The sequence below is a fragment of the Amphibalanus amphitrite genome, unplaced genomic scaffold (assembly GCF_019059575.1).
Source record: "Amphibalanus amphitrite isolate SeventyFive unplaced genomic scaffold, NRLGWU_Aamphi_draft 000652F_arrow, whole genome shotgun sequence".
Classification (NCBI taxonomy): Eukaryota; Metazoa; Arthropoda; class Thecostraca; order Balanomorpha; family Balanidae; genus Amphibalanus; species Amphibalanus amphitrite.
In genome coordinates, this window is record NW_024882146.1 from 150,795 (window position 1) to 171,711 (window position 20,917).

The 20,917-nt window shown below is 48.7% G+C and overlaps 2 protein-coding genes across 9 annotated transcripts; both read left to right on the forward strand.

Moving 5' to 3' along the window:
• The first annotated feature begins 20 nt into the window (after nucleotides 1–20).
• LOC122364007 (fucose-1-phosphate guanylyltransferase-like) lies at nucleotides 21–19,264 on the forward strand. Of its 8 annotated transcripts, none has more exons than XM_043333948.1 (6): nucleotides 21–39; nucleotides 5,795–5,966; nucleotides 16,303–16,551; nucleotides 16,863–17,063; nucleotides 17,506–17,709; nucleotides 17,957–19,264. In XM_043333948.1, exons 2-6 carry the CDS (start codon nucleotides 5,885–5,887, stop codon nucleotides 18,898–18,900), a joined length of 1,680 nt encoding a protein of 559 aa, XP_043189883.1. In that variant the 5' UTR covers nucleotides 21–39; nucleotides 5,795–5,884; the 3' UTR covers nucleotides 18,901–19,264. The 8 variants fall into 8 exon arrangements, with proteins under 8 accessions (XP_043189883.1, XP_043189879.1, XP_043189880.1 ...); XM_043333944.1 differs by lacking the exon at nucleotides 21–39 and adding an exon at nucleotides 2,176–2,242; XM_043333945.1 differs by lacking the exon at nucleotides 21–39 and adding an exon at nucleotides 2,210–2,411.
• Nucleotides 6,768–12,863, forward strand: LOC122364012. Its single transcript, XM_043333971.1, has 6 exons — nucleotides 6,768–6,882; nucleotides 8,748–8,884; nucleotides 9,172–9,325; nucleotides 9,914–9,965; nucleotides 10,390–10,474; nucleotides 11,462–12,863. Exons 1-6 carry the CDS (start codon nucleotides 6,878–6,880, stop codon nucleotides 11,818–11,820), a joined length of 792 nt encoding a protein of 263 aa, XP_043189906.1. The 5' UTR covers nucleotides 6,768–6,877; the 3' UTR covers nucleotides 11,821–12,863.
• Nucleotides 19,265–20,917: the final 1,653 nt, after the last annotated feature.

Here is a 20,917-nt window from a genome sequence, read left to right on the forward strand (position 1 = left end):
TCACAGGGGTCATGAGATATGGGTCATGCAAATTTTTAGGTTTTCCGGAACATTGAAATATAAAGTATTTTTTATCTCCGAAACGGTTCACCGGATCAAAAAAAGTTATATATGAAATAAGAAGCGCAAAGGCTGGTGCGTCTAGCAAAAATGTGAACGAAACCCCAAGGTCATTTTTTGACCCTTTGACCTCGTGACCTTTTCTTGACCCCGTGACCTTTCAAATTTGTCCTATTTTAAAAATTCTGATTTTTTCTATCAGAGATGTCTTATCCATGCTCTTAATAGTGGTATGTGATTTGGTTGGTATATCGGACCCGTTGACCTCAAACTGAGGTCAACAATGTGGTCATGACCTGACATGAAAATGACATCTGCCGAGAACGTCGAGAATCATAGGCAATATGGGTGTCATATGAAAGCTTACTTCACGGAGAATGCATTGGTGGTGTTTTTGAGTAGGTATGGGCCGGGTCAAGGTCACATTAGGTCAGTGACCTAACACAGCATTGTGTTCTTTGAAGGTGGCGTATTTAATTTGTTTGGTAAGCCCAGTGATCAGCACACAATAAAAAAAGGAAACAAAGCGTCATAAAACATCGTCTGTCTTTATTCAAAAAGCACAGATAAAATGCATTCACCCATATACACACACTCGCACAAACACACGCACATACATACACCTTGTTCGAGGAAGATCTTTCAAACAAACCTCAGTAACACACGCGGTGTGAAGAACGAGTCTTAGAAGACTAGTAGAGCTTGAAGGCTGCTATGGTGTGGGAGTCGAGCGGTACAAAGCGGTGAAACGTCCTGGTACACTCGGGGGCTCGGGGGCACTACCTACTACCTACCCCTCACCGTGCGGGCACTTGTGAACCGTTCTCTTTCATTTTCGTCTTCGTTCCTGCTATTTGCGTTGCCGAAACGAAGAAGAAATGCATTTTATCGGTAAGGTGGTCCTCACAGTATTACCAATACCATCGCATGCGCTTTTGCCATGCGAGGTGGCAAAAAAATCCACTCACATTGAACACCGAAATCCTCGGCATGATGACATATATTTGCAAAATTGTATTTGTTCTTGTACTGGAACGCTGCTCGGACAGAGAAGTAGTGTATTTTTTAGTCTTGGGCATTCATTTCAAATGTGGGGAATAACCACTGCCTGAAATGCCGCTTCAGCTCCCGCGTCAGCTCCCGCAACGCAAATAGCAGAAACGAAGACAAAAATGAAAGAACGCTTCACAAGTGCCCGCATGGTGAAGGGTACCAGGACGTTTCACCGCTTTGTACTGCTCGACTCCAATACCATAGCAGCCTTCAAACTGTCCGAGTCTTCTGAGACTCGTTCTTCACAGCGCGTGTGTCACTGGGGTTTGTTTGAAAGAACTTCCTCGAACAAGGTGTATGAATGTGTGTGTTTTTGCGAGTGTGTTTATATGGGTATGTGTGCATTTTATCTCTGCTTTTTGAATAAAAAAGACGTTTTATGACGTTTTGTTTCCTTTTTTTATTGTGTGCTGATCACTGGGCTTACCAAACAAATTAAATACGCCACCTTCAAAGAACATAATGCTGTGTTAGGTCACTGACCTAATGTGACCTTGACCCGGCCCATACCTACTCAAAAACACCACCAATGTATTCTCCGTGAAGTAAGCTTTCATATGACACCCATATTGCCTATGATTCTCGACGTTCTCGGCAGATGTCATTTTCATGTCAGGTCATGACCGCATTGTTGACCTCAGTTTGAGGTCAACGGGTCCGATATACCAACCAAATCACATACCACTATTAAGAGCATGGATAAGACATCTCTGATTGAAAAAATCAGAATTTTTAAAATAGGACAAATTTGAAAGGTCACGGGGTCAAGAAAAGGTCACGAGGTCAAAGGGTCAAAAAATGACCTTGGGGTTTCGTTCACATTTTTGCTAAACGCACCAGCCTTTGCGCTTCTTATATCATATATAACTTTTTTTGATCCGGTGAACCGTTGCAGAGATAAAAAATACTTTATATTTCAATGTTCCGGAAAACCTAAAAATTTGCATGACCCATATCTCATGACCCCTGTGACCTAGAGACTAAAAATTTACTGTGACGAAGTAGTGCCCATAGGTCAACTTGCATGCCAAATTTGAGCAAAATCGGAGAGGTCATGGTGAACATGCCTAGGTGATCTGTCATGGAATTGCCCCAGGTTATTCACGTAACTTTTATCACAAGCCAATATGTAAGAACTCGAACAAGAGCACACTAGCTATGACGTCAAAATATATTTAGCTGATATTATTCAACAAGAGTATATGTAGCATGCATGCTAGTAGGCATTTGAACCCGGAGATTGACGAAAACGGCGCAATAATTTGAAGGAAGGACCTAGGAAAGGATTGAGTTAATGGGTTCTTAGCAATTTTTGATTACTTTGCTTTTATTGTATGTTGATGTGTATCGTCAGTAAATGCTCACAGAAATGCTCTTTCCAGTGTTATGGTCCTATGTATATCCAAATAATCCAGCCTTGAGCATAGGCGCGGGAGCCGGGGGGCAGCTTGCTCCCCCCCCCCCCCCCCAACTCTGGGGCCGTGTGGGGGCGGTGCCCCCACAGCTTTGAGACGGAATACCACACTTTTTTGCAAATGTTTTCTTTTTTTGTTGAAAAAGCCGAGGGTTGAAAAATAAGTGGCCTAAAACTGGTGAGAAAACTAGGTTTGGGAGTACCCTAGGTTAATCTCTATTATGCTGTGCCCCCCAGTCGGAAAGTAGTTTCCGCGCCCCTGGCCTTGAGTGTGCACCCGTGCATTAAGTGCAATTGTTTTTCTTGTATTATAATGTGTCTACAAAAGTACCTACTTATCAATATTGCAGCAAAACAGCCTATTAGTTTACATGAGAATTCTGAAAGTTGTCTCCTGCCAAAGGTTGTACTTGGATGGTAGGCATAGATAATTTCTCTTGTTGGAGTCTCCAGGTTGCAGTTCCACTTTCATGCGCATCATATGAGCGCGCTGCTGGCATCAGGTATTGGTATGGGTGCCCTGTTGTTGATGTGAGTTTTCGAAGCTTTGCTCAATTTTGAAATGCTTATGGGGAGAGTTTATTTATTTCAAGTTTAAAATAAGAACAACAATTGCTATTACACTTCATTTAGATAAGATACCCTACGTCTCAAATAGAATACCCACAAAGTTCAAATGAGCATGAGCATGACTAGGGGCACTTAAACCCTGGATAGTTAAAGTTGAACACAATACACATCACACCCTGCGACAGCACAGGGAAGATTGAAATGGCAGAGACTGTCACTCTTCAGTCATCATTCCCCATCCCCACTGCTGACGTCCAGAGGGGCCAGTGGTGGTGGATGGCCTGATGCGTCAGCCACTGAGTCCACAGGCAGCTGACTCGTACTCCAGTGCCTCAATGGAAGGAGCGACCATGCTCAGGCCTCAGGGTCAGCATGGATGATGGCGGCTGTGACGGTCCTGGTCTGTTGGCCTTGCTTGGCTAGCTGTGGCCAGCACAGAGGCAGCGCAGTGTTGCCTCTGGCCACAGCGATTGAAATACTTTGTGCTAGCCAGACTGTTTTCCGTGTGTCCCCGGTGCGGGACGTTCATGAGACCTGTGGCCGCCGGACCCAGAGCACCAGATGTCTTAACGGCGAAAGGAACGAAGACATATCTCTCTTGAGGAGTGGCATATCGGGCGCGCTTGCGTTCTTCCACACAGCGGGCTCAAGGCCGAACTGATGACGGCAGTTGCTGAGAAGGTGTCGCAGCAGGTCGCGTCCCATACCAGGGTCATTCGTCGGCTGAAAGGGAAGAGCGTTATCCATCGGGACGTCGGCGGTCGCCTCTGACAAGGCCGGTGGGCTCCAAAACACTGCTGAGCCCTGTGCTGCTGAGTGCCCGTCGCAGAACGTCATTAAGGTTAGCGTGGCGTGCGCGGCTGCCAGCACTCTTGGCACAGGAGAGACCGTGGTGGCCCAGTCGGTCAACAGGGCGACGGGCGACGGCAGAGCTGGCAGTTATGCGGTTCACATACCGGCGCCCCGAGCCGCAGCGCCACAGCTACCCGGACAGTTTCATCGTCCAGGTGGAGCCCCAGACTGGTGACGGGGAGGGTCTGCACCCAGGCGGCAGTGTGGGGCTCTGCGGCAGCAAGAAGACGCGCCCGGGCCACCTGGTTTGCCCTGTCCAGCAGGCGCTTCTGAGACATCTTAGAGAATGTCTCATCCCCAGCGCGCTGCTTGCCCTCTTCTGACGGGGCACCAGACGAGCGGCTTCGCCGAGCTTCGCGACAATATCGGCCTTGACACGCTGGAGTGCTTGGGTCGACTGGAAAGGCTCGGTGGCGTGGAGAATCTCTTGCGTCAGCGGCAGACAAGCGTGAAGGGATGCCACGTGACAAGGGCCATTGCCATCACCGACCGTGTTCCAGTTCTTCCGAAACGTAGTGGTAGTGACGCCCGTTCCCACGCTCCGTCATCGATTGCGACGTTAGTGACGGTGGTGAGAGTCCCCGTACTGTGTTTCGAACAACCAGCAACGACCCCGGCTCGCGATATAGCGGCGCTGGCCGCAGAAGATGGGTTAGCCGGGGGGCTGCCATGTAGTCGGTCAAAAGGAATAGACCGGAGGGAGTGAGCGTCAAGACAGCTGATGCGGGCACACATCCGGTCTATAACGGCTGCAGCCATGATCGTGGCGGCGGGCAGCACAGCATACTAGAGTGGCCCTGGACGGCGCTGGACGCTGCTAGGCGGCGCTGGACCGGCGAATGCGACATCGCACTTGTTGGCGTTCAGCTGCAGGCCAATTGTAGGCAGAGCTGTCGCCAGGACTGCTAGGTCAGCGGCAACGAGGTCAGGCGGACCTCCGATGGTCCTGTCGTCGAAGTACCACACGTTTAGTGGTGACCGCGTCAGTGTGGCCAAATTGGTTTAGCGTTAGAGGGAGGATGTATAAAAAAGTCGTATGAGGATGTCACTATTTAAAAAAAAGCTCGTCTTCAGTGTCATTTTAGGTGCAGTTTTTACAAGTTATGTGGGAAAACTATACCTGGCGTCAAGCTCTGGTGGAAAGTAAAAAAAAATCAAATATTGTCATCAAAGATGTAAAAAAAAACATTGCAAGGGTGACAGTACGAGTATGACGGTGTGAATCGTACATTGGAACATTTTTAGTCTTTATTCCTTCACTAGGTATGCTTTCACAACAAAAACGTTGTGATGATGTAATTTTAAAATTTCTGAGGATGTCATTATGCTTTTCATTGGGGGTGACTTTCCCCACAACATCACCAATTTGGCCACACTGGACCGCGTTCTTCTGATGATTGAGTCTAAAGCAAGAGCAAAAACCGCTTCCATTACCCTGTACCCTTCTAAGCAGTTCCTTTTGGAGCAGCATGTCCCTGTCCGATCAATAACACTTTGAGATCGACTTGGATGGGTGGTGCCGGGCACTGCTACTAGCCAAGCGTTGATTGAGTAGGCCGCTTTGGGACGGCGCTATAGCGGTCTGCAACAGCTCTGTAAAGCCGTAAAATAATGTATTCCAATTTCCAACAGCATCTGTGTTCCGCAATCTTGAAAGATAACGCCCCGGTCCGTTGGAGTGTTTTTGTCCCGTTCTTTACCAGCGACCGCCGTCCACCCGACGTGGACCGGTCGCGGCGATAGCGAGAAACGCGGCGATGTCCCGGCCTGTGCAAACGCAGATAAGGCTTGGAACTTGTGCCGTCGTTTGTCATACGGTACTGAACCTCCTTGATCTTTATATAGGTAGCCGACTCAGTGACCAGCGCCGGCCCCCAGCAAAGACGAGTGCATTTGAAGGTGTGATCTGTGCGGTAGAGGGGACGAGTGGCTGCCATGCCGGACGAAGAAAAGGACGTGGTCGAGTTGATTGGAGATTATACCGCCGGCCTGCTCGACAAGTATCAGCGCATTAAAGGTGGGTGCAATATAGTCACCTTCGACATCCGACTTGTGATAGGATACCCAAAAGATCGTTTTAAAAATCATTGGGAGTTTGCTGTACTAATATGTGATCAGAATGCTAATATCCAAAATTAGTCAACTTTATGCCGAATAGATTACGTTTGTTTATACTGGTAACACATTTTACCATCCTTATTTTAATTAATGATCTGAAGACTGTCCGTGTTTAGTATTGATGTTATCATTCGTAAGTCTTAATTTAACCATGGATGAGATAATAATGGATTGGTGTCTTCGCAGTTTTTGGCGACATTGAGCTCAGGCCTGCCATCTAGCGGGAGAATTATCGTAAGTTAGGAGCAAGCCGAGTGAACGCTGCTGATTAGCATTGTGACACACGGGAGTGTGGTGTAGTAGCAGGCTTGTTGTGCAATTTTTCAAAAGGTTATGTCTTTATATGTCAGTAAAAGTGAAGAAATTAATAGATTTATATGCAGGGTCAGTAATAAGATAAGTAGTTCCATGTTATTTCTTCATCAAATCGTGAAACAGGGAGTTATTGCAGACTTCGCCAGCACGTGTCGTTTTCGCTATTTTTCACGAGTCTTTACTTGGTCTAAAGGCCGCCGTCCACTGGTGCGGAACGCGTGCGGTCCGTACGGAATTTAACACAGAACCCTATGGGCGCATCCGGTCCGTACGGAAATCGTGTGCGCTCCGTCCGGACCGCATCCGAACGGCAATCAGCTGTTGATTTTCCGTCAGCTCTCCGCATGCGTTTCGGATGCGGTTGCTACGGAGACGGAAGAGTGATGTCCGACGCGTTGAACTTTTCCGCATCCGGAACGTCCGGAACAGACGTGGTTTGGGGCCGTGTCGGAGGCTAACATTGTGTACATTGTGAAGAATTGGAACTCGATCATCATGAAGTAAGTAAAAATTATTTCCTTAGAATGGCAAGAGTATTCGCTGCTGGTTACTTGCAATATTTCATTTGCTAATGAGTGATAGGAAACATTACTTTGGTTGCATGTTACAATTGGTGCATAGAGGATGCTTCTTATGATTTTTTTGGGTAAGCAGAGGGCATTTTGTTTTAATTGTACCACAAACACCACAATAAATATGCTGTTTTATGCATTCCAATGAGCGACAAAAAAAAAACATGCCTGTTAATTAGTAACAGGCAGATAAGTGGTGCCTAGAATATCGCACATTACCCTGAATTTCTGGAAGGGGTTCAGGCTGAGAAGGCTAGAGTGCATACATCTATGAAGCATGTTAGGTGCCAATCATATGATGTACTCATTTTCATTTTTGTAGTTAAAACCATCTGGAAATAGATTTGATGTTAGTTTGAAGGGTACGAGGACTCGCAGTCGCTACTGAGTGCATGGACCCAATATAATTGTTAGTAGGCATACAAAAGGTCTGAATAGGCTGGTAGGTTGCAGGTTAAATTGTAGAGGGTTGTTAGGCCTTATGCTGGAAGGTTTTAGGTTGATAGGTTGTAGGTTCGTAGGTTGAAAGATTTATGCTCGTAGGCTGGTAGGCAAGGTTAGGTCAGGTTAGATTATGCTTATATATTTGCTCGGAGTTCTGACTTTTCCTACACTTTTACCCCCAAGATGTGAGGTAGAAGTAAAGCAGGCATCACACTTGTTTTTTTTTTTTTGCAACCAAGGTGAGGTGCTATAGGTTGTTCAGTTGTTAGGTTGTAGGTAAGGTTAGGTCGTCAGAGTTGGTTAAGTTTGGTTTGGTTGGCTAGAAAGCATCTCTGGGTATAGCGCCTTTCCTTGGTTGCAAAAAAAGTGTGACGCATGCTTTATAACTACCAAGTACCAGATGTGACTTTCGTCCTGTATCAGTATAGCAGATTCATGGTTGATGAATGATATCCCCTGCAGTTCCACATGTGGTAGAACAATTGGCTGAGCATTGCTGTGCAGTTTCAACTGGGGTTTCCTGAACATACCCTACACAGTACACATAGTCATACAATTCATAGGTATTTAGTCCATTTTGCATGGATAGGTCAAACCAAAATGCAAAGGTACTGAATGGATTTGATTAGGATAATTTTATCAGCTTTGCTTTGCCGACAAGTTCCTGACAATCACCACCTACTCATGGTGGGTGCCTTCTTCCTAAGCATTTGATAATACTTATTGGTGTGCTGCCAATAGTAGGTATAACATTCCAATTTTGGGAAGGTTTCTAGGTTGTATTCTGTGTCTCTCACACATACCTGGGTCATGGGTGAGGGACACATAATGGGGTAGAATTGAGCACTTTTCCAAGCATTGTGCCATTTGTGGCAATATCACCACAACCATTAATCCTAGGGCTGTTTGAATTGCCCTTCTGAAGTAGATGTGGTGTGCAGTTTGAAATGTCCTTCTGAAGTAGGTGTGGTACCCAAGGCAGTGTCAGTGTTTTGAGTCAACATGTCATTTACATGTTTTCATGGTGTTTTCATAACATTTTGCTAGGTACCAATTTGTTTTCATCATTGGTTTGACAAAAAGATGGACCATTCAACACTGCTCGTGCTATGCCTCTCAGTCTCATAATTCCAAAACTTGGGTTTATATGTTTGTGCAACAGCTAAAAGATAACTTTAAACATTAGACTGGTCAACTCTCATCACCATACCAGAAAATTGTAATTTTCCATCACTGCCATGGGTCAAGTCACAGATGAGATTTATTTCCTACCTACATATACCAATATGCTTCATTGTATGTGTTTTTGTCTTTCTTATCTGTAAATGTATCATGTTCTCCTGTTTCAGCATGCCAGGTGACAGTGCACTGGTTTTATTTGTAAAGGAAAACCCGTGCTTGTGGCAGCCCAAACACAAGGACTATTTCAATAAAACTAAAGCCAGAGCATTATGGGAGCGGTGCGCAGCTACTACTGGCCGTGAAGGTTAGAACTGTTTGTGACGTTGCTATTAAGGTCACATTTATGTACATCAGCAAACTGAATAGCTATTAGCTGTACAGCAAACACCACGCATAACATTACAGATCAGGTTTGAAGTGTTGACAGTGATTGGTCACTTAAGTTGTCAGCTGTCCGCTTAGCTCTGGCTGGGGCCGCCAGTTAATAAAAAAGTATGATTAACCTCCGTCTTTTGAAACGCCTATCATCCATTGTTCATTCAGCACTCGCCATGCTATGTTATGCACCATGCCATATGTCTGTGCTTTCAGGAAATGAGGCGAAGAAGAGATGGCGCAACTTACGGGACTACTATACAAAGAGACGAAAACAGCAACCGAGCGGATCCGCGGGAGCGGTACCGCAGGACATGCCCTCTTGGATGAGAGAGATGGGGTTCCTGGACGACGCCGGTAACCCCAAACCGTGAGTTTTGCTGTATTGGGAACTGTACTAATTACCAATGTGATTTTTCTAGATGGCGTGCCATCGGCACATAGGTGGCAGCACATGACGTTCATATAGCAATCGATGCCTGGCATGGCCATTGGGCATGATAATTAGCTTCTCAGCAGCAGGTATAGTGATCGTTAGCGCGGCCGATTCAACCGTGGCGGCGCACGAGGGAGGCCGGCCAGACTTGTTCCCTTCCCCATTCCTAATATCCTGTGTCCCTAAAACGGTCTCATTAGATCATGACTTATGAAACCACACTGACAAAGCATTATAATTGATAACCATGGGATCCTCCGTTCTTCGTTCTTCGTTCTTCCTCATTCATTTACAGCCACACCGTTCTGCTTTTTTTTCACACCGTTTCCGTCGGCTTGTCCAATTGGATGGGCTCAGCCCCGGCGACTGAGTAGGATTCCTGCCCAGACCGATGTCTCCCCCTACTCTTTGCGATCGCCCTGGCTCTGCAATGGTCTCGATGGAGCGCAAGAGCATCACCCAACAAAGCAAAACAAACATCATGCATCCTTCGTGATTATGTTATCATCCTTTCCTTCACAGTGTGCTGACAAACCTGGGTGTTCAACAGTCCTCCACTTCCGATCCGAACGCGGTACGTTTCTGACCTTGGTTTCTTAACTACATGGCTACAGACTGGTCAAAGAGACCCTGGGAGTGGGGACTGTGTACTATGGTCCCAGCTTTCAGCAGAAGCTGATACTAAAATCTTTCATATCATATCCTCTGGAAAATTTTTGGTCACAATGTGTAGAATTGATGCATGGAGGGGTCCTGAAAGTTTGGTGGCGACTGGCGATATCTCCATCCGTTTAGGAGATATCGACGGAAAAGGACAGGGGGCCGTTTCGGCCCCCCCCCCCCCCCGACGGGGCGCGGGTTAATAATGGAAGTGAAATTCTTGCTTAGTATACAAGTGCAGTTCCTTCGACTTATCTACATGCACATTTTTCTCTCGTCGGACGGTGCTAAATCTGGTGCTGTTTCTGACCGGTTGTGCTCTCATTTGTTTGTTTCAGTCATTCGACTGGGAGGATCAGTTGGAGATGAGCGAGACGCAGTCATTGTTCGGCGACGATCAGGCTCAGTCCGACGACAGGTCAGGTAGGCAAGTGCAGTGAGGGCGCTGGGTACTTTTATAATGTGCAGTGTGCCGTGCACGAATCTTCAATCGATTTGGTACATTGGTGCAAGGATCTATTTGGCTATTGGTTTGATGAGTCTTGCATTGTTTGCGAGCATTCTTACAACAGGTGAAAACGTTCATCGCAATATCACGTGGCGGCTAGTCGCTCTGGGTTCTACTATGGACGTCAAACCCCTTGAGACCCCACTTTTTTGCGATAATTTTTAAATGCGTGAACTCTCATTGACGATATTCTGGCAATGTGTGTTTTAGAACCTGTCGAAACTTTTATTACTAAGGTATTTTGACGCCAAACGATCATGAAAGGGACTTCTCATTCACTCGTAATGTTAAATTTCACGGAACGAATCTGCTGTTTGGGTAAAGGATACGCGCTCATGGGGTGGAGCCACGTAATGACATCAGCGCTACGCTCCGCCCTACCCCTCCGGCGCTTCTTGCCCGGCGACCGGTCACTCGCTTCTCGCGCTCCGTCCAGGCTTGATGGTGGGCGGTAGCTGGTAGCGGTAGCGGGCGCTGGTAGATGGCATTTAGAGCAGATGGCGCTGGTGGCGGGGCTCGAGTGTGGCCGAACGCAAGCCTCTGCCCGGGCCTGAAATGACCTTAGCATTACGAGTGAATGAGAAGTACCTTTCATTATCGTTTGGTGTCAAAATACTTTTGTAATAAAAGTGTCGGCAGGTTCTGAAACACACATTGCCAGAATATCGTCAACGAGAGTTCACGCATTTAAAAATTATCGCAAAAAAGTGGGGTCTCGAGGGGTTTGCCGTCCAATAGTAGGTGTGGTATTAATAAATAAATGAATCTAACAGTTTCAGTACGAGTGAACGACGTGCAATACAAATCGGCATTATCATTTTATCAGCACGAAGCAATAACAGATCACCTATGTGATCCGTCTTGTACGCTTATTGATATTTAGATTGGGGTGTACTTTGCAGTGATGTCTGGTGGCACGGCGCCGCCGTTGCCGCCGGCCTCGCGGCGCAGGTCGACGCCGGTCGGCAGCGCGTCCGGGTCCGCCACTGCCACCCCGTCAGCCGCCCAGCCAGCCGCCCAGCCAGCCGCCCAGCCAGCCACCACTCGCGTGAGCGGGGCCAAGCGGCCCAAGACTGGGGATAAACTAGGGAGGGTTGACGACGCACTTCAGAATTTAGAAAACGCTTTCGCTACTCTGTCCAACCCTAACTTGTCGTTCGGCCAATGGGTTGGTGCAGAAATGGAAGGTGTGCCGGAGCATCGTGTGTTTGCTCTAAAAATAGAAATAATGACCGCTATCATGAAGGCCAAGGAGGAGTGAGACAAAGCTCGTGTCATACAGGGTGGGCCAAAAAAATTGTGTCACTTTTCAGCAATAACCTCTCGAAAATGATAAAAGATACGAAGAAGAAACTCACAACTTTAAGAAAATGGTTTAAAAATTATACGACAGCCATTTTAGGGACAAGTTTTAATCGAACTGATGTTGCCATAATCATTGTGTCTCTGTGTGTCTTTTATTCGTGTATGTGCTCAAAGTGGGAACCTCCACGCTGAAGGCACATCTGAACGTGCTCCAGGAAGCTGGCGCCCACCCTCTCCGCGGTATCTGTTGGCACTTCCTGGCAGCTTCCTGGAGCACGTTCAGATGTGCCTTGAGCGTGGAGGTGCCCACTTCGAGCACATGCGCAAATACAAGCCACATATCCTTTTTAAATGATGGTGGCAACATCAGTTCCATTGGAACTTGTCCATGAAATGGGTATCATATAATTTGTCAAACGATTTTCTTTAAGTTGTGAAAGTTTCTTCTTCGTATTTTTTACCACTTTCGAGAAATTACTGCTGAAAAGTTACACAATTTTTTGGCCCACCCTGTATTTCCCTTATGTCATGAGATTTTGACGATGAATTATGAATTCGAATGACTTTGTCTGTCTGTTTGGTGTCTGACTTTTTGTCCTTAAATTATACTTTGTCCATCCGTCACCTGTGCTGTGATTTTTACGACGATTTTGTGACATTCATTGTAGTATCGTTTTAGGCATCATTCGGTGATTATTTTTCCTATGTAACTATGAGCTTGATGTCCCTCGTAAATGCTTTCCGGGGGTTAGTATTTGTTTTTGACTCGAAATGCTGGTCGCGGATTCATTCCAAGTTGTATGTCTTTCATGTTACCATATGGCTCTAACTCTCCTACATGTGTGACCAGTGATAATGGTATTTTGTTTTTGTTCAGATTTGTCTGTTTGTTTTTATATTTGTACATGATGCATATTGCATTACGTTGTCATTTGACGTTTGCCAATGTCTGTTAGCCCCAGCTGATGTTCCAATCTTTTACAATATAACACCAATCAGAGTAAACTTGTTATATTTGAAGTGCAGCAGTGGCGCATCTCATATTCAGCTTGCAACATTTGAGCTGACAAGTACGATAATGCCTCATTAACATCTCCTAACCCATGCACTTAGCGTATGAAGCTCACAGCACATGGAACTCTTGTACACATTTCCAAGACACGTGTCACACACTGACACACACCGACATCCGACAGCTTCCTACTCTTGCCAGGGCACGGCTCCCGGGCCCATGAAGAAGTGTGTGAACTGCTGTCGGATCTGCTCCGCCCGGACGGGGTAGTTGTGAGGGTGAGCCGCCAGACGGCCGCGGAGGTCCACCAGCGCGCCGCCCCCGCCACCGTTCGCCTGCTCAGCCTCCGTGCCGTCGACTCGGGGTGGTGCTCCGGCTGCGTCGTCACGGCGCAGGAAATTGTGCAGGATGCAGATGGTGTAGACCAGCTGGCAGGCGTGGTCCACGGAGACGTTGAGCGGCCGTGTCAGGAGTCGCCACATCTGGGACATGATGCCGAAGGCATTCTCCACCACGCGCCGTGCCCGGGACAGGCGGTAGTTAAAGACCGCCGCTGGCCGGCCGAGCCTGGCCTCGGTGCGGCCCGGGTACGGCCGCATGATGTTGGCGGTGAGAGGGAACGCCTCGTCCGCCACAAACACATGTGGCAGCGTCACCTCCGTGCCCGGGAGCGGCTTGGCTGGTGGCAGGCCGAGCGTCCCGTCCCTCAGCTTCTCAGCCAGGTCGCTGCGGCCGAAAATGCCGCCGTCGGACTCCCTCCCAGCGCTCCCCACCGACACGTACACGAAGCGGTAGTTACCGTCGACGGCAGCCAGAAGTACGGTGCTGAAAGTCTTCTTGTAGCTGAAGTACTCACTGCCTGAGTTTGCTGGTGCCTTGATCAGGACGTGCTTCCCGTCAATGGCCGCCACGCAGTTGGGGAAGTCCCACAGCTGGTTGAAGGCCGCTTCGCTCCGCCTCCAGGTGGCCTCGGTCGGGGCCGGCAGCACCTCCGGGCCGAGGACAGCCACGATGGCGGCACACGTGTCCCACACGATGGCTCGCACCGTCCGTTCGCCGAGTCGGTAGGTGGGCGCCAGCGCGGCGAACTCCATCCCTGAGGCGAGGTACCGGAGGGTGATGGCCAGACGCTGAGCCGGCTCGATGGGCTCTCGGAAGTTGGTGTGCTGGCGGGTGATCATCGGTCCGATTTTTGACAAGATCAGGTCAAACGAGTCGCGGCTCATCCGGAAATAGGTCTGGTGCCTATCCGGGTCCAGGAGTCGCAGCTCCTGCACGAGATGATAAAACTCGCCACGAGCTTTACGCCGCTGCAGCACGTCGGTCACCCATACTCGCCGACGTGGCCGCCGACGAGCGTGCTCCACAGCCACACGGAGCCGAGCCTGAGCCAGGCCGACACGTACATCCATAGTTACACTTTTACAGAACACTTGAACAATAAACGGTATGAAATACAATAAGAACAATAAACACAAAACGAACGTAGCCTATGTATACTTAACAATAACAAGAACGAAGACGGCAGCGTACGTATATATCAAGCTCCTGGAAAGTCGACAGAAAGCTATTGACGGCGCATATAAGATATCGCTGCAGAGTGCAGATGCCGGATGTCAATTGTTTGTTTATATCACTTTGGTAGCGATAAGGCATTACCAAACATTTAATATATTTTAGATCTCCCGAATTATCTGCATGCTTTGTATTTATGTTATATATCCGCATCATAACACAGCTACCATCATCCAAAAAAAATATGGTGAGCTATAATTATAAATGCAGAAAATACAATAATTCATCTGTAATTTTTGTTGTAATGTCTTATTTTATTTTAAATATTTCAGAAAATCATGGCGTCATCCATGCATCTCTCAATTCGTCACATTTGTCACAGTCTCCGTCCGTAGTCGGTGCGGTCTCCGCATGGTGTCCGTGAGCTCTCCGCATCCGGACCGCATCCGGACCGCATCCGGACCGGATGCGGCCAGCGTGCGGAGACATTCCGGACGGACTCCGGACGGAATTCCGCACCAGTGGACGGCGGCCTTAAATCAAACAAATTGTCCGATCAAAGAACAAAACGAACGTAAGTACTATCTATAAGTCTAATGAAGAAGTTAAACGGAATTGCTAACGTCATTGCCGCTCAATATGTCATTCAAGACGATCTATGAAAAGGACCCAACCAGTGCTGCGTAGTCGATGAAATTTCAGTGACTTTGGCTCCGATTCCGGTATCCAAATATCGACTCCGACTCTGACTCCGACTCTGCAGCCCTGGTAAGTCTGTGGAGTCGATGTCTTTTCGGTGACGTTCGACTCATACTCCGACTACAGCTTTTAAAAATCAACCGACTCCGAGTCGGAACAGAACCGCTGGCTCTGACTACGACTCCGCAGCCCTGGCATAAGATAGGCGCCTAAAACAACTTTGGTGTGTGATCTTCTTCGTACATTGTTAATGTTATTTTAAACAAGGAGTGGAAAAGGGAGACGAAGCCTTCACAAACAAGGATCTCCTGTTGCGGATCAATCAGCTGCTGGAACAAAAGGGCATAAACACCACGCATCTCATTTCATCGTTTTCCTAACGATTCTGCCCAATGTAAGCACTGATCAATGCAGTGCGAGCATCGATGTGACATTTGTGTACCAAGTTTGAGTGTTATCCGCCCAGCCGTTCTTGAGATATGGAAGCGGCACCCCGCACGTGCGCACGTGCAGTAGCACCTCCATAGTGACACATGGAAATGCATTGGCCACCGGGTGCCTAACTATTGACGAAGTTTCACTGTAATGGGCATTGGGCCCAGCCATTGCGGGGTTACTTTACGTGGAACAATTTCGACGCCCCTAAGTTGGCACGTGGCACGTGCCGTAACATTAACTAAGATGAAGAAAATCGGGCCGTGAATTCGGAGAAGAAGGAATAAGCGTACCAAATATGTATGACATATTGTCAAACATCATTGTCAAACAACCATTCTGACTCTCTGAGTAAATGACCATATAAAAGGTCGTACAAGCCGATGGGACTGGGCGTTTCAATACACACCGTCTTACGCATTTTATTTTTGTATTACCTAAAGCTGCTTGACGTTTTTGGCCTTCAAGCATTTAATACATTTTTTTTTGTCGTCTCAGGTCCAGTAAGATCACCTCCAACTCGTGGGAATATGCACTTCAAGCCAACTAACACACCACACCCACGTGTGTCATAATGCTGAGAGATGGCGTTCGCCTGGCTTGCTCCTAACTTACGATAATTCTCTCGCTAGATGGCAGGCCTGACCCCAATGTCGCGGATCCCAATGTTAATTTCCACGAGACACCAATCCAGTGTTATATCATCCATGATTTAACCAAAGCTGCAAACCGTAAACATAAACACATTTTGACATCCACTCTCTGTCCCATCGGCAGATGGCGACAAGTCCATTCCATTCTGGGACCAGGTGGTGCTGTGCTGCACGGACGACACCCGTATCGAAGCGGCCTTCGAGCGCAGTGTGGCGGCGCTGAGCCTACCCTCTGCGGCGCGGTACAGAGTGCTGCCCGACCCGCCTGGAGTCAGAATAGAGGGAGGAGGAGCCACCATGCACGCGCTGGCCAAACTGAGGGAGGAGTTCGGCGACCAGCTGGATGAAATGCGTGTGCTGGTGATACAGGCAGGTCAGTCAGGAGTGTTCGATCAGGTTTTTTGAAAGGTTACTGGTAATGAATGTTGAAAAACGTTTCATCATTTCAAAAGAAACATTACTGGGGCAAATTCGTTGGAACAACGGAGGGCATGCTGATTGCTGAGTAGCCTGGATTTTAACCGGGTTGTACCGTTTAGCGTCATCGACATTGGTAGGTGAAGTATGGCCGGACGATCGGACTTTGACTCATGAATGCTGAGCCGTGGCAGCATTTACAAGGTCCATCACTTGCGTCGTCTTTAGAGACCTTTCTTTAGGTTGATATTTCGTTTCCATTACCAGGCGGGTTCAGCAAGCGTCTGGTGCACCACGCCGTCCTGGGAAAGCTGTTCAGCGTGCTTCCCCTGGGCGAGCGCGGCCTGAGCGTGCTGGAGCTGAAGCTGGCCATGTACCTGCCGTTCGCGGCGCTGTTGCCCCGTGGCGGCATGCTCACCACCAGCTGCGACGACCTGCAGCTCTGCTGGCTGCCCGAGCAGCCGCCCGGTGAGTCGGCCCTCCCCGGATATTGGCTGATCGACGCCGAGACTTCAGGGGATGACTGGTGGTCTGGAGGGGGTTAGGGGGATAATACAGACCGGATGGTCAAAGATAGCCTAATCCTCAATATAATCTGAATAAAATGAAAAATAGCAAAATTCCAATCAAATATGCTCATAATCATCATGATTATTTTCCTCACAACGCTAAACTCTCTATAAAAAAATTGTTGTTTATTGGGGTTTTAGGGCGCGCCGACTGCAAAGGTCATTTTGCGCCCATAACGTCGCACCAATAAAACAAGTGTTTCAAAAGAAAGATAACTTAAGTACGATCATCAAATTCGATCATGGACACTTTAATCAACCAGGGTTACTTGTATTGTGTTCAGGCATACATCCGCCTTGGCTGTTTATCGAACGGATCCTGTTTTTTTTTTCGTTCACAGATGATCTGTTTCCGACGAAACCGGAAGGTTTTGTGACGCCGTCTCACCCGGCTCCGCTGTCGACGGCTGTCAACCACGGAGTGTACGTCCTGCCGCCCGGCGAGAAGTCCGGTAACCAGTACGTGTTCTCGGCCCCCTGTGAGGAGGTGCTGCAGAAACCCAGCGAGCAGCTGATGAGGGAGCGAGGCGCCGTCTTCATGCAAGGTGAGGCGATCGGCAGTGACAGTCATAGTTCGTAATATTGGTAAGGTCGTCTTGATTCTTGCACACGCCGATATGTAAGGCGTTTTGACATTTTATTACCTCACAATGACAATCATTTCGAAACTGATCGCTTCCGAAAGAAATGTCAGTGATTCTTTCTTGATTTTATCTTAGAAATCTGTCTGCTCCGTTTCCTCCCCACACGTCAGTTGAGTTCTTCCTCACCACCGGTGCGTCCCGTTCGCAGACGGCCGGGAGACGGTGCAGATTGACGGCGCCGTGTGGGCCGGGCCGGCCGCCATGCGCGCTCTGGAGGCGCTCTACGTCCGTCTGCGACCACTCAACGAGGAGGTGAGCGTGTGGCGCGACTTCCTGCCGTCGGGCGGCCGCCGCCGGCCCGGCCACTACGAGTCTGTGGAGGTGCCGCGGCTGCCGGCCGACTCGGCGCGCCGCATCACGTTCGACGCGCTGCTGGGCGTGCCGCTGACGGTGCTGGCCGTGCCTCGCTCGCGGTTCTACCACCTGGGCACGCTGCCCGAGTACCTGCACCACCTGGCCGGTGGCGGCGAGCTGGCGCGCGTGCTGCGCCTGCGCCGCTGGTGCCACGCGCGCGGCCAGCCGCAGGACGGGGTGGTGATGTACTCCGCTCTCTGCCCGCACAGCCGGGTGCCCGCTAGTGCCATGGTGGAGTTCTGCCGACTGCAGGAGGTGGAGGTGGGTGACGGCTCGCTGCTCAGCCACTGTCATATCGAGGGACCGGAGCGGGTGCCGGCGCACGTGCTGCTGCACACGGCGGCCGTGACGTGGCGCGGCCGCCGCCAGTACGTGGCGCTCGGTATGGGTATGCGGGACCCGGTGAAGGAGGCGCCGGCGCTGCTGGCCGGCCGGCCGGTGGGCCACACCGCCGGGCCGCTCTGGTCGGCGCGCCTGTTCGAGGCAGCCGACACGATGGCCCAGGCAGCCGCGGCGACCCTGCGGCGCCTGACTGAGGCCCAGCCGCAGGTCGCCGACGATCTCTGGAGCATGGAGGACGTGATGAAGCACTGGGACCCGATGGCCATGCTCGACTTCAGGGACGAGCTCGACAGACTGGTGGACGGCGTGGAGGCTGCAGACAAACTAGAAGCGGTGCGGAGCGAGATGCAGGGCTCGGGAGACTGCAAGCAGCGAGCGGAGCCGAATGGGGTGTGATGGGATCTCAGGGGTGCTATGGGATGCTTTCAGTGCCGTGCCAGTAGTTTTCAGGGAACACCTGTGCTGTGTGCGCACCAGGCTGTACATTATGTGGTGAAAACGAGCAGCATTGTCGCAAAATCGCCGCATGCTATTGAGGCGATATTACGGGTCATACCTTTTGATGCTTCCTCTTTGTGTGTGGGCATTAATTCGAACAATCAGGTTGTGCATTCCAGTAGCTTTACTGCCAGTATGTAGTATGTACCCTAGGGTTTGTGGCTTTCATTTTATACATCACCTGTGTGTGACTTCATTTTTGTGCTGTGCAAGCCAAATGTAAACAGTTTTAAAGGGGAAATCAATAAAGGAAAATGATTCATGTTTTTTTTTTGGGGGGGGCAATAGGCGCTCAACAGCAAATGATTATCGTACACGTCCAGACTCATTATTATCGTACCCAGCTCGACCAGAAGCAGGGTGATTGTCTCCAAATAGTGAAGTAGCTAAATTAGGCTTTAGGCTCAGTGAGATATACATATAGAGCAAGGTCTACAGTGTAATCGCGACCCACCGCAACGGGGACCGGCCGGGGGGGGGGAGGTCCAGCGTATCCAGTATCCACATCAACTGCTAGTCGATTGTCACAATAGCCAGCATGGTGCGTGTTTCCCAAAAATAATCGCGATATGACATCGGGTATCGCAATGTCATTTCGCAATTCGCATGTCATGTGAAGCTCGAATGTTACATCTCGAGGTCAATCTCCTGTCAGTGTCATGTCTCTTCTTTTCACCGTCCTACTCCCGGTCACATATTCTATGAAACGCTAGGGCAACTAAAACTCCCGGTCATTGTCATTGGCAGCTTCCTCCTCACGTGACGTCACCAGAGCTTGAAGTTTTTCCTTCACTAATGTTGAGCTATGGGAAAATCCCTGATTTTAGCCATTTTTCTAGCCGCATTATCTCAGGAACTATGAAACTCAAATCAAAACTTCTAATGTCATTTGAAAGCTAAATGGATTACCTTATGCATCCCGGGTCAGTTTTACTGAAGAAAAGTAGAGAAGTATGCAAAATATGCCACCGAAAGAAGTTCTACATCCCATTGACTAGCGTTGCTGTGTTGCTATCATTGAAATGAACGTCTGGCAATAACGTTTTTGGTTACCGGTGATAACAGCTGTTGATTTCCATGGAAAGTCGCGGTATTCATGTGCATCGAATTAGCAAACACTTGTGGTTCCAGGGCATATAATGTATATTTTGGCTGAGGGTCGCTGGTGTTTCGTCGGATCACTTCGGTTATAGAAGTGCATAACAATGCTGTACATAGATTCGATGCTGCTGATTTGCGGTTGCATAGCTGATCATCAATTAATTCTATTTTGATTGTATTTCCGATGAATGACATGCGAAAACAATCCCTTAAACGAAGACATCTATGACATCTGGCTTCCTCTATTACAATTCAAAACTGACTGAATGGATGGAAGCTGCATTAGGCAAGAGCACAGCCTTACAGATGAATATCAGTGATACGATGGAGGACATCTGGCTAGACAAACACCGGTCCGATTACCTCCAGACAGGACGGATCCTGATCTGTAACATTGTGCCGATCAGATGCGCCCCGCCGCTGTCGCCGGCAACCCAGGCAGCGGCACAGCGGCATAGGTCGATTCAATTTCAGATAGCACGATATGTGAAAGTGCACACATGCACAGTATGCAACCAATATCAAACGGGAGGTTCGATGAATGTCACAGCAGCATAGCTCCATTCTGTCCGACGGTACGCTATGTAACACTACGAAAACATACTCAGCATACCAGGGTACTCAAGTTGATTTCCATCTGAACGGTCGACTGGAAAATTCGGTGAATTCAAAGCCTACCTCAGGGTAGCTTGTGCGCTACATTATTTGAGCACGATATGGATGTAGACTGCATTTACATATCATCAGCTATATTAACTGCAACGCGTTTCACAGTACTTGTACTGCATCATCAGACAAATCACGAATGGCACAC

Coding starts and splice junctions, on each gene's coding strand:
- LOC122364007 (XM_043333948.1), top strand. CDS start 5,885: ATGCCGGACGAAGAAAAGGACGTGGTCGAGTTGATTGGAGATTATACC. Junction 5,967..16,302: donor CAAGTATCAGCGCATTAAAG/GTGGGTGCAATA, acceptor TCCCATCGGCAG/ATGGCGACAAGTCCATTCCA. Junction 17,710..17,956: donor AGGCGCCGTCTTCATGCAAG/GTGAGGCGATCG, acceptor TCCCGTTCGCAG/ACGGCCGGGAGACGGTGCAG.
- LOC122364012 (XM_043333971.1), top strand. Junction 9,966..10,389: donor CCACTTCCGATCCGAACGCG/GTACGTTTCTGA, acceptor TGTTTGTTTCAG/TCATTCGACTGGGAGGATCA. Junction 10,475..11,461: donor TCAGTCCGACGACAGGTCAG/GTAGGCAAGTGC, acceptor TGTACTTTGCAG/TGATGTCTGGTGGCACGGCG.